The sequence below is a fragment of the Sarcophilus harrisii genome, chromosome X (genome assembly GCF_902635505.1).
Source record: "Sarcophilus harrisii chromosome X, mSarHar1.11, whole genome shotgun sequence".
NCBI classification, from domain to species: Eukaryota; Metazoa; Chordata; class Mammalia; order Dasyuromorphia; family Dasyuridae; genus Sarcophilus; species Sarcophilus harrisii.
In genome coordinates, this window is record NC_045432.1 from 80292326 (window position 1) to 80304342 (window position 12017).

General features: G+C 53.5%; 1 protein-coding gene across 6 annotated transcripts in view; it reads right to left on the bottom strand.

Moving 5' to 3' along the window:
- DLG3 (discs large MAGUK scaffold protein 3) overlaps positions 1-12017 on the bottom strand; it is a 67848-nt gene that overhangs the window by 11343 nt on the left and 44488 nt on the right. For all 6 annotated transcript variants that reach the window (XM_031944979.1, XM_031944982.1, XM_031944981.1 and 3 more), the window contains one exon: positions 6322-6436. In XM_031944979.1, the coding sequence (XP_031800839.1) occupies positions 6322-6436 (115 nt within the window). The remainder of the gene's footprint in view (positions 1-6321; positions 6437-12017) is intronic.

Consider the following 12017-nt stretch of genomic DNA (forward strand, 5'->3'; position numbering starts at 1 on the left):
AAAGAAATGTCAGACACTCGTGAATATACTATTACATGTCCTCTCTTGAACTGGAAATTTATCGTTCTATATTTTGAATCCTCCCTGATGTTCTTCTGGGCACACAACAAGGTTCTGTTTGTTTTGGTTGATTTTCCTTTTCTGTCTTTTAAAAAAAATAAACAAATAAGGTTTTTTCCTCCCGAGAAAGAAAAGAAGACTAATAGCTGAGAAAATCAGGGAGGGCTCAAGCAGCACCTGAGCTGGCCCCAAAAAGAAGCTAAGATTCTAGGAGGTGGAGATGAGACAGGACTAAGGGAGAATGGGTTAGATCCGGTGACTCCAATGGCCTGAGTTCACTGTGCCATGCTAACCCAGAAAACCAAGGCGATCTTGGGCTGGCACTGCTAGGCCCAAAGAGGCAGCACCCCTGCTGGCCCAACTGCTCCGGTCGAGCCCCGTCTGGCCCACTTGCCTCTCGAATACACAGCCTAGAGCGGACACTGAGAGGCTGGAAAATGCCAACAGGCAGGAATTCAGGATTGGAACAAACCTTGAGTTCACAATGCAACATAAGAATGGATCTGAGGAAACTGGGTTAGAGTCAGACGTGAAGAGATGGCTGGGAGGGACCTTGAACACAGCTTACACAGCAGGGGCTCAGGCTCTCAGAGTGGCGACAGAGCTGGAGGACCGTTTGCCCAGGGCCAGAGAAGATTCTTTTTCCAGGTTTGGGCCAGGCCAAATGGTGGCCTTCAACCTCTGCCCACGGTCCACACTAAGCCCAGACTCAGGTGGCATCAGGCAGTTGGTGATTTGCCTCATCGTCCCTCCTTTGGGGAAGGGGAGAAGACAGAGCACCTTCATTTGGTCAAGATTCAGTGAGGTGTGTTGGCTAAAACCCCAGCCTTGCCCTCCCGGAGCTCCCATCCTCACAATACTGGCAGCAACAACACGATTCCAGAGAACTTTCACCCGCTCTTACCTCCTTAGAGGCTCCCCACATCACCATGCAGGGAAGGGGCAGCCAGTGGGAGAGATCTAGCACGTGCCCTGTAGTACAGAGGAGGAATGGAAGGCTCACAGAAAACCTGAGGGGAGCTTCCGGATCACAAGGGCACCGGATCTCACGGCTTCTCCAAGCCCAGAGACCAGTAAGTGTGAGGAGAACAGTGGAGCAAAAAGCAGGACTTGTTGAGAAATCTGAAGTCCCCCCCCCGCACATAAGCAGAGCCACTTATTATAACCTAAACAAAGTTCGAATCAAAGTCAGCAACAGTGAGACCAAAGGTGACGTGGCTAGGGTGTGGAGTCGAGGGTCACCAATCTGTCCCTTGCCTTCTGCTGTGCCCAATGGGTCACTCTAGTACTCTCTCCCTGCAGCCTCCAAAACGGTTCCTGGGACTGGGGGAAAGGCAGGGACAAATTGATGAGGGGCCCTCAACATCCCAACCCACCTCCAGGTGGGCAGCGAGGGCCCAGGCGGTGGTGTCCGCAGTTGGTGGAGAATCAAGGCTGCCTCTCGGAGGCAGAGCAGCAGTCCCATTCCTTTTTCTTCCTCCTGTGCCCAGCACTGAACACCCAGGTTCCTAATGAGGTGCCTATTGCCACTGGATTTGACTGTCCCTTTTTGGAGCCAGAGAGCTCGGTTTCCCAGCCTTCCCCTGCCACTTAAATGTAAAGAGTGGTCAACATTCACTTTTGTAAACCTCAGAGTTCCTATTTGTTTCCTGCCCCTCTCTCTGGGACTGAGTTTCCTCAATTACAAAGGGAGAGGTTGGGCTCCATCTCCCAATCTCTGACCACGGCAGCGAATGAAGCTGGGTGAGGATTTTCACTATCTTGTCGTCTTATCCTTAAGATGTGTTTAAAACCAGTAATAAATGTGTGGTTTTGCATTGCACGGATTGTTTCTGCCCAAGCGTGGGGAGTCCCGATGAGTCTGTATTTTACAAAAGGGGGTGTTATTCCAAAAGTGGGACTCGTTCCCTATTGAGAAGTGGGTGAACAAGGTGACTGACGATGAAGAAAATCCGGAAGCAGGGGGGGAGGGGGGTGTCGCAATGTTCTTCCAGTTATTTGGGCTTTTCTGCCCGACCTCGAGGGCAGGGCATTGGGGAGGAGGGAAACCATTCCCAAGGGGTCACAATCTCCACAAGCCCTCTCCTAATTGTCGAAATGCTAAAACAGGATCTGTCCTGTGTCTGGGGAGAGCTAATCTATGAGCGTGGGCTCGCCCACCAAGAGGAGGGGGGCTCCTTGGGGGCTGGGACCATCTCAATCGTGTATCTGCGCCCTCGGCGGTGGCAGGTACACATACGCGCTCGGTGAACAACCAACATAATGCTGCGGAAATAAATGGAGGCTCGGCTGCCCAGAGCTGTGAGCTGGCACAGATCCTGAGGTCTCACAGGAAAATAGCACAGCCCAGAGAGGGGAAGGACTGTCCCAAGATCAGCTAGCCAGTGAATCAAAGATGTCATTTGGGGGTCAAAGGAGGGTCACACATTTAAGTGGGCAGCGCTTTGGGGGAGGTTAGTCTGCAGAGGCTAGAGAGAGGACGGGACCAGGGCAGACTTCTTCATGTCCACCAAGGTGGGAATTCCCACAGACTGTGGGAAATTCAGGACTGGGGATCCTCAAAAGGGGCGTGATTATGCAGACTGATTCAGGAGTAATCCTGGGGGGGCGGTGTCCCCAAAGCGCTTTCTTTATGAGTTTATTTCACAAGGTGCTCATGATCAACTTAGATCTGAAACCTTTGTTTTAGAAACGGGGAAAAACTGAGGCCACTAGGACGCTGGCACTGGCCGAGGCGGGACGTGGCTGTTGCCTCCTAGCACCAAGTCCGGTACTCTTGTCACTACATTAAGCTCCCTCCTGCACTTGCAGTGAGAGGAACTGCACCGGATGGAATCACCAAAGGAGACAGATAGGAGAAAAAAGAGCACCAAGGATGAATGTGGGCTCAGCCCCTCCTCCCTTACACAACAAGAGCTGACCGAAGGATCAGACCTGGGCTCCGGCGGCTCGGCCGCGTGGGGAACGAGGGCCCACTGTCTGGCGACGGGATGGATACCCGACGTGAGCGAGGGCTTGAAGATGAAGCTGAAAGTTTCAAGGGTGGTGGGGCTGTGGTGGGAGATTGGGAAAAGAATGGGATTGGGGGGAGGCGGGAGAAAACGTGAAATTCAGGAAGCCGATAGGACCTCCAAATCCAGGTGTCCCAAAGCCAATGAGGGCCCAGAGCTGGGGACGGATGCCAAGGTTGGCTGGAGAGATCTGGGAATCCTCTGCCATGAGATGATCCCGGATCTCATGGGAGCTGAAGAGATCCCCACACAAGAGAATAGAGAGCAAACAGAAGGGGGCTTTGGGCAGAGAGTTGGGGGCTAACCACCCTCAGTGGACAGGACCTGGTTGAGGGTCCAACAATGGAGACAGAGAAGCGCGAGAGAGAATCCAGGAGGAGAGGGGTGCTAGCGCGATCAAATGGTGCCTGGAAGTCCCAGAGGAAGAGCGGAGAGAAAAGGAAATTAGATTTTGGAGGAGCTTCAGAGAGGATGGTTTCAAGCCAATGGACTACCCAAGATTTAGGAGGAAGAGGAAACCGAGGTGCCTGGCTGAGGAGGGGAGAGCTCAGGGAGGACACCAGGGAACTGAGACACAGATAGGGTTGTGAGCCACAGGCAGGAAGAAACCGAAAAAGAGAGAAACGGGGATGGCGGAGGTGTCTGGAAACCCAAGAATCCAGTGGGAACTGGTGGCCCAGTGAAGCGTCCAGATTCAGTCTCAAGATACTTCTAAGCGACCCCCGGAGGGCTGGGGCCTGAATGACAGCCCCCACATCCCAGGGTTCTTAGGAGAGCCAATGAGAAATGCCTTCTACTTATAGCCTGAAGTACTTGGGCTAGTTGGCCAATCACCAACCATTTAAGCACCTACCCTGGGCTGGGCACTGAGCCAACAAGCACTGGGCCCACAGAGGGGATGGTGGAGCTCACCCTCAGACCAGAGAGACAACAGACTCTGTGAAACAAACGAGGACAGGGCGCTTTGGGGAGAGGGGGCAACCACGGAAGCCTTCTCCAAGCAGAAGTCAGATCTTGAAAGAAACCCACAATTCTCTGAGGTAGGAACGCGTTCCCAGCAGGAGTGTCAGGGCCCAGCTCCACCTCCTCAGTGTACGGCGGAGGTCAAGGTCACATCAGCGGGATTCCAAGGCGGGGTTCTCTGGCTCCAAGTCAAATGCCCTTTCCACTTGGAGTCATTCACAAAAGCCTTTCCCTGGAAGCCTTCCCTGGCCGCGGGCCTGACTCGCTCTGAAAGCCCCCGGTTTACTTGGCCCTGGATCTTTGTGGAAACCTGCCCGACCAGTTTTCTTGGGCTCCAGTACTCCTGGGCCCGAAGAGACCTTGCTCACAAAGCCGACGGCTCCCAATTTCCCCCCATCTCCGACGGGCAGCCCCCCAGTCTCCGAAAGGCAGCCCTCCAAACTTCTTCATGGCGGACAAGTCTGTTTTAAAGCTGCGAGCCTAATATAAGCATCTCAATGGGGCACTGCGCTGGGAGGGGTGTAGAGCACAAAAAAGAAAAAGTCCCAGTCCCCATCCTCATGGAGCTTAAATGTGTGCCAGCCCGGGAGCTCCAGGTCACACCAAATCCCAACACCCGTCTGCCATGTCCCTATCCTCTGTGATCATCAACCCCAATTCTCTGTCGCAACCCTGGGGCTGCCCAGCATTACAATGTAGCCAGAATCTGGCCTGGGGAATCCCCTGAAATCATGGCTACGGGCATGAGCACCAAGTTACAAGGCCCAGCCTGGTGCCCGACACACAGCAGGTACCACCTAGAGGCTGAGGGACGCGCTGCTTGATGCCCGAAGGCTTCCCTACCAAATGTTTCCTGAAAGGAAAGACTCTGAACTCGGCCCTGGAAGCAGTCAGGAACACTCCGAGAGTGCTTCTGCTTTCTCCGAGTAGTGAAGTATTTGACTCTGTCAGTCACCAGGGCTGCCCAGAGGCCCCCACCCCAGGAGTCCAGCCTGGGAAGTCACCGAAGGACACTCGCTGCTTTGGAAGCTCCTAGAGGCCGGGACCAGGCGGGGGGACGCAGAGGAGCGTGCAGGGAAAAAGGGCAACGGACTGGGAGAAGCAGGCAGTCAGCAAAGTGCATAAAGGGGCTCTGCCCACCCGGCCTCGGTCAGGACCCGCCCGTGTCCGCTGATGGAGAAGCCAAGGGGTGCAGCCGAGTCACCAAAGCGTGCTTCCTCCTAGTTCCATTTCTCTCCCTTCTCAACGTCTCTCCACGATCCACAAGGATCCCCTTGTGGGGCTTTGTTGAGAGGGCTATGAGGGCGATGACTAAAGGAAGGGCCAGAATGGAAATCCCTTCCCTGTTACCCCGGGAAGGGAGAACTGGGACATTGGAGAGGACAGGGGAAATATCTAAAAATTAAGCTCCAAAGGAACTGCCTCCAAAGCAGTTTCCCACATTCCCTGGAGAGCCACATCCGGGGGCAGGGGGGAGGCCCACTCGTTTCGATTCCTTCCTAGCAAGGGCTCCAGCTAGACAAGACGCCTTATTTTTACTCCCAAGCCTAGCAATGCTCCCTTTCCATGCCCCTCTTTTCCCCTCAAGCAGGAAGTGGATTTCAGGCTTAGGCAAAAAGAGGGAAAAGCACTATTAATACACAAGGAGACCAGCTGAAAAGGAAAAGGGAGGTTTCTGGGAGACTATCTGGCCAAAAAAGCTGGCTCCCTTCTGTATTCTGGTATTAAAAGAAAAATAAATCTAGCAAGGTATAGGATTCCCCCCCCCCAATCGGGAGCCAAAGCTCTGCCAGAGTTGCGACAGCCCCAGAATGCTTCCAACGGGTACCACCTTTCTCAAGTGGAGGCAGCCGTGGCCACGTTTAGCCCCCAAACTAGTCCCGGGATTTCTGTTTCCATTTTCCATCCAAATGCAGCTCCTCCTAGAAAGCCATGAGTAGGAAGTTCAGCAGCACCGTGGCCAAGTTCAAGGTGCAAAAGCGTGGGGCTCTAGGGCTCAGACTCAGTGAGCTATATGAACTGAAGCCTCCTAAGGAGAAGGGGGGACACCAGGCTTTCCCCACTCTCACCAGACAAGAGTACTGAACAGTATCATCCACCCAACAGGACTCTGCAGCAACTCCAAGGATCGGGCCCACTGAAAGAGACCCTGAGCAATTCTCCAGTCTACAAGCACCCGGGAGCCATGTTTGTCCAGCTCCAGGAGTCCACGCTCCCTTGCCTGCTGGCTAATCGGGAGGCCGGACAGAGGTAGGGCAGACGAGCTTTCTGAGTCCGCGCATCTTACCGGACGTAGAGAGACCTCTTCTCACTGGTCCGAAGTGACCCAGATCCGGAGCTCATGCTGCTGTTCATCATCTGTTCCCGCAAGTCATGGATTTTGGATTCGAAGCGACTGTACTCTGAGGGGAGAGCGAGAAGAGAATAATTAACCCAAGGTGCCAAGTGGCTTCTACAATGCAACTTCCAGAAGCAACTGACAGATCTCTGTCAAGTCGATTCGGAAAGCAGCACCCGCCAAGCGCATTGCTTGTTGGCCAGGAGCCAGGACCCGTCTTACCTGGGAAGGGAGAAATCTTTCCACCCCGATAGGAGGAAAGAACACGCTTGAGAAATGGGCAACATTTGGACAACCTGAGCTAGAGAAGGCGTTTGTTGGCCCTGAAACCTGATCCTTGAACAAACAAACAACTGGAAGGAGCTTCTAGTTTCTTCTTTGCAGCAACATCAAGACCAAAGGAAAACAGATGGTAGAAGAGACTCCCCCAGCCCACTTTAAATAACAGATGGCCCCAAATATAAAGAAAAGAGTGGTCGGAGGAAAGGCCCCCAAGGCCACTGCCTCCTTCTCAATCCAGGCAGCAGAAGCAAAAAAGGGCTCCTCACTTTAGAGGGAAGTGCAACTTTAACAAGCAAACTCATTCAACTCACTACGACTAGGTCGCCACCTCCCTTGCCCTGTACCACACTGGCGTATCTGCTCCAGAAGCTCATGTCCCGTTGCCCATCACGCCATCCCAAAGAGCCCTTCCCTTCTCTTGTTAAAATCCCAAAGAAAGATATGTGATCTGAACCATGGGGTCGGGGGAGAAAGGTGATTATCACCACCGGATTTGCCACGAGACTTTCTGAAGTACCAACTTCCCCTAGTGCATTTCCACGGAGTTCATTTTGAATGCCCATCCCCTTCACAGAAACCCACCTACTAGGTAAAACAAGGTGATGGGTATAACCCAGGGATATGGAAATGAGAAAGAGTGAGCCAACTGTCACTCAAATTTGTTTTTCAGAATGGAAGGCCTTGTTTCTGAGTGAAGCAGGAAGTCCCTGCCAGGCCGATTCCACAAGACGCCACAGAGCGCTGGCACTCGGCACCCCCCGTCTCGTCTGGAGGGTCACATGGGCAGAAAACCAAACACCTGTTCCGACATATGACGCTCCTCCTTTCCTTGGTAGGGCCTGGTGCCCTTTAGCTGAATAAAAAGGTCAGTGAAGGTGGAGGGAAGGGGTGGGGTTCCCGCTCTCCACAAAGGCTCGGTCTACAACTCCCGGGCACGGCAGGCCCAGAAGCGCCACCGAGTGTTCTGGTAATTTGTCTTCGCTCTTCTTTTCCTCCCCGAAATCATGGAGGAAGCACCGTAGTCACTGACTCATCTCAGGTGGAAAAGGAAAACTCCAAGTGTGGGCCCCCCACCTCCCAGCTGATGTTGGCATCCCACCGGGCGGGTCCGAGGCCTTGGAGTAAGGAGGGGCTTCCAAGGTGTCTGGGGAATTTCTAAAAAGCCATCGCACACTGGAGCTGAGAGCATCCATAACTCCCCCCCCATCTTACAGAGAAGGAAACGAAGGCTCAGAGAGGAAAGTGAGTTTGCCAGTGGACACAAAGCTAGCGAAGAGGCAGGAGTGAGCCTCTCTTCGAAGGCTCTCAGAGCTCAATCAATGACAAGGAGCTCATTTTACTTCTACATTTCATAATAAGCTACCTTTTGGCGTGGGGCTACCACTAAGCATCTTACGTTTGGGTCTGAACGATAACCTTCAGAAGCACAAAATGGCAGAGGCTGGGCTAGAGCAGAGCTGCTTAAATTTCACTTGCCCAAGAAACTTTTGTGACCCCGAGTACATGGGTATAGAAACCAAACACTTGGAGATGATAAATCCCAACTTTGTGACACTCACATTCAGGTAGCAAAGGAGGCTGCAAAACATAATTTAAGAAGTTGGGGACTAGAGAACAGTTTGGCCGAAAAGGATCTTGAGGTCCGAATGGAGCCAGCAGCGTGAGCCGTGAGGCCTTTGGGCCACATTAGGATGAAGGAGATGATGAGCCTGATGGATTGCGGCCCTCTCCCCTAGCCCAACACCACCTGGAATATCTTGTCCAGTTTTGGATACGCTTTGAGAAGAAAAGCTGGGGAGAATCTAGAAGAGGGAGGCCCAGATGGTCAAGGGCCTCGAGTTCATGTGAGCAGAAGCACCTGGAGGAATGGAGCAGCTCAGCCTCAAGGGGCACATGGGAGCCCGGGGACTCGCCCTCCTCAGAGGGCTTTCTAGCGGGCACTAGCTGCACCAGATGGCTGCTGAGCTCCCTTCTGGCTCGAAAATTCTGATTCTACTGAAAAGAAACATTCTCGGCCCCTTTTCTTTTAGCTGGTGTTTGTGACTGGCCCCTCCCCATAATCCCTCCCAACTTTCTCTCCCCCTCCCCCTCCCCTCCCACCAGAATGAAATTTTTCCCCTATAAAACTAACATAAAAGGGGTAAAAACCCCTTTATTTTACAGAGAAGAAAGTTGAGCTCTTGAAAAGGGGAGAGGTCCCCGAGTGAGGGGGTCAAGTTGATCCAGAATCGACATCGCCTTTTCTCCTTTCCTCTGACTGTCGACCGGCCCGGAGCCTTAATACCCATTTGCACGAGAGGGGCCCGGGTGCCTGGGGGGGGGGGTGCCGGTGCCGGTGCCGCCACCAGCCCAAGCTCGGACCAGAAGGGTGCTGGGACCGCGCTCGGCTTCCTGTCGCCAAGCCCTCACGGATAGAGGGAGGCCGCTACCATGTGGCAGGAAGAGATCCTGGCCAAGTCGGGCCCCTTTACAGGGAAGATGGATGAAAGACAGAAGTATGTGGTAAACCCAGGGAGGAAAAAAATAGCTGTCCTCATATCTGTTTGCTCTTTAACAACTTGTTTTTATTTTCTGTTCTCTGGAAGCTACTAGTTCCATTCCCCTCCCACTGAGCAGCCGGGCCATGATAGTTGCTTAGTAACTAGGTTCCTTCAAAGGGAATTTTAGAAAGTCTTAGCCGGAGCACACTTCTCCGGCGGCTTGAGGTGACAATCCGGCTTTCGTGAAACTTGGTGCTCCGAAGTGAGGGTGTCTGCCCGGCGCTCTCCTGGGCTCCCGGGTATTTCTGAGTCCGTTGGGGCTATTTGCAGAGCGCTTTCTGGTTGGCTGATGGCATGTCATTCGCACGGCCCAACGACCCTGGGAGGCTGGCACTATTATGAGACCCGGAGGTGAAGGTCGGGGGTCAGCCAGCTAACAAGCCAAGGCCCTCTATCAGCAGCAAGCCTGGGGCCGACTAGGACATAGCAGCTGGGGGACATGGGGATCCCAGCCCCGGGATTTCTGAAATCACGTGACCTTGGGCAAGACCCAAATACCTCAAACCTCAGTTTCCTTACCTGGAAGTTTCTGGGGCTGCTCCTAAATTCTTTGCTCCTGTGTATGTGAAGAAAGACAGAACCCCTTTTTAAGCATTTCTTAAGCACCTACTGTGTGCTGGCATTTATTTGCCAAATGCTTTTTTCCTAACAGGATCTCATTGGATCATCACAATAACCCCACCACTCTTCTCCTCGTCTTACAGCTGAGGTAACGGAGGCATAGGGTTCAGTGACTTGGCCAGGATGACGCGGCTAGGAAGTGTCTGAGGTCACATGTAACTTCAAGGCTTCCCTGCCTGGAGCCTGGCCTGGGTCTTCCTCCACTGTGGCACCCCAACTGCCTCTAGGACTCTTATGGAAGAGTGACACACAAGAAGCCGTCCTTCTGCTCAAGCACAGAGACTGCTCTCAAGCGCCAAGGGAATGCTCACCACCTTAAAGGACCGCCTCTTGACCCGTCTGCGGGTGGCAAGCCCTGCCATCTATCAGGATGGGGGCCAGCTGAACCTCCAGGTCCCTCTGATCCTGCTGGAGGATAGGGGTGCTCAGAGCCAAAAAGCAAAGCTGGCTACAGACCGAGAGCCCGTAACTCAGCAGAGCCACCCGTGCCAATTTGGGCAGGCCACACACAGCCAGCCACAATGACGTGCCACGTGAACGTGGCAGGTGTGAGATTCCGATGGAAATGTTGAAGTGAGACTGGGAAACAACTCGGAGGGGAAGGGGGGGGTTCTGCCTCCCGCTTGGCTCCGGGTCACAAAACAGCCCTGCCCTCCCCACACCGTACTGCTCCCCACATCCCTTCCATCACTGAAAGCTGAGCTTGGCAAAGTCAGAGGGACACCTACGTCTTGGCAAACCGACGACTACGTGTCGGTCACTGTGCCGAACTGGGACCACAAGGAGGGTAAAAGGCAACCCCTGCCCTTAGGAAGTTTACAGTCAGCTGGGGGGGGGGTGACATACAAAGGTCGGTACAAAGAAAATGTAGACAGGGTAAACTGAGGAAAATCCCAGATGGAAGACTAAGACTAAGAAGGAGCAGGAGAGGCATTCGAAGTGGGCCTTGAAAGGTAGTCACAACATGGAGGATGGGCACCATGCCGGGTGGAAGACCGCCCACTGCAGGAAAGGTCCAGAGCAAGAACCCTGAGGTCATTGGCACTGGACCTCAGAAATCACAATGGAAGGACACTGGAAGGGGGAGGGTGAAAGATGACATGGCAATATCAGGGTCTCCTCTGAGGCACTCCCTCCTCACCCCAAATTGTACCGAGTATTCTTCCTCCCCTCAGATGATGAGCCCACCATAGCTCACAACTGCCCAAGGAGCACACCTTCTCCCTCTCTCTTTCCCCTTTTCTCTGTCTCTCCTTCCTTCTACCTGTCTCCCTTCCTCCTCTTCTCACTCTGCCCCTCTCTCTCCCTGTGTGTTCCCCCCCTCCCTCCTCTCTCCCCCTTTTCTTCGTCTCTCCTTCCTTTTCTCTCTTCCTCCTTTTGTCTCCCTCCCTTTTTTCTCTCTGTCTCCACTCATGACTCCCAAATCAACCTCCCAGCCTCCATGGTGTCAACACTCACACAGGAAGAACAATAGCGCCAGAGGTGCCTACCTCGCCAAGCTGCCGTGAGGCTCAGGGTACTCGTGTACAGTGCTTTGTAAACTCTAAGGTGTTTATGGAAACGGCAGCTATCACCTCTGTTATCTACAGCTGTTACCTCCAGGTTTATGCTCGACTATCCCCCAAGACATGCTATTTCCCAGTGTCCTCCTCATTCTCCATGGCAGTCCCATCCCAAGCCAAGGTCACAAGCAGTGACCAGCTTCCTCCAGTCTCTTTCGGATTCATCTCAGGCCTCCTTCCCTTAAATCCCGTTCGCTTGCATGTTGTGGTGTCACCTTCCTGAAGTCCCGGTCCTCTTGGAGAACAGAGAACAAACAAGCACCTTCACTTCCTCCAGCTTCTAGCCACACTGAAGCCTGCATCACTTCGAGATTGGTGGGGCGAGTCTTCCCTGCCCCCTCGACCACTTTTATACCCACTGAAATAATCTCTTCCTTCGTTGGTCCCCAGCCAAAACTCATCCTGCGGCCTCAGCCTGGCCTTCAAGGCCTCCCGTCCCTCCACACCTCAAGTCATCTCTCATTACTTCACAAAACCCAGCCGTGCCAACTTGTCTGGCTTTAAATATTGCTCCCTCCACCCCGAGTGCCCGCCCGTTGCCCTCCATGCCAACCCATGCCCCTGATCTCATCTAAAAGCCAGCTTCGCGTTGCCTCGGTCTGGGCAGATTTCGATGAGCTGTGGCAGCGGATTCTGCTCG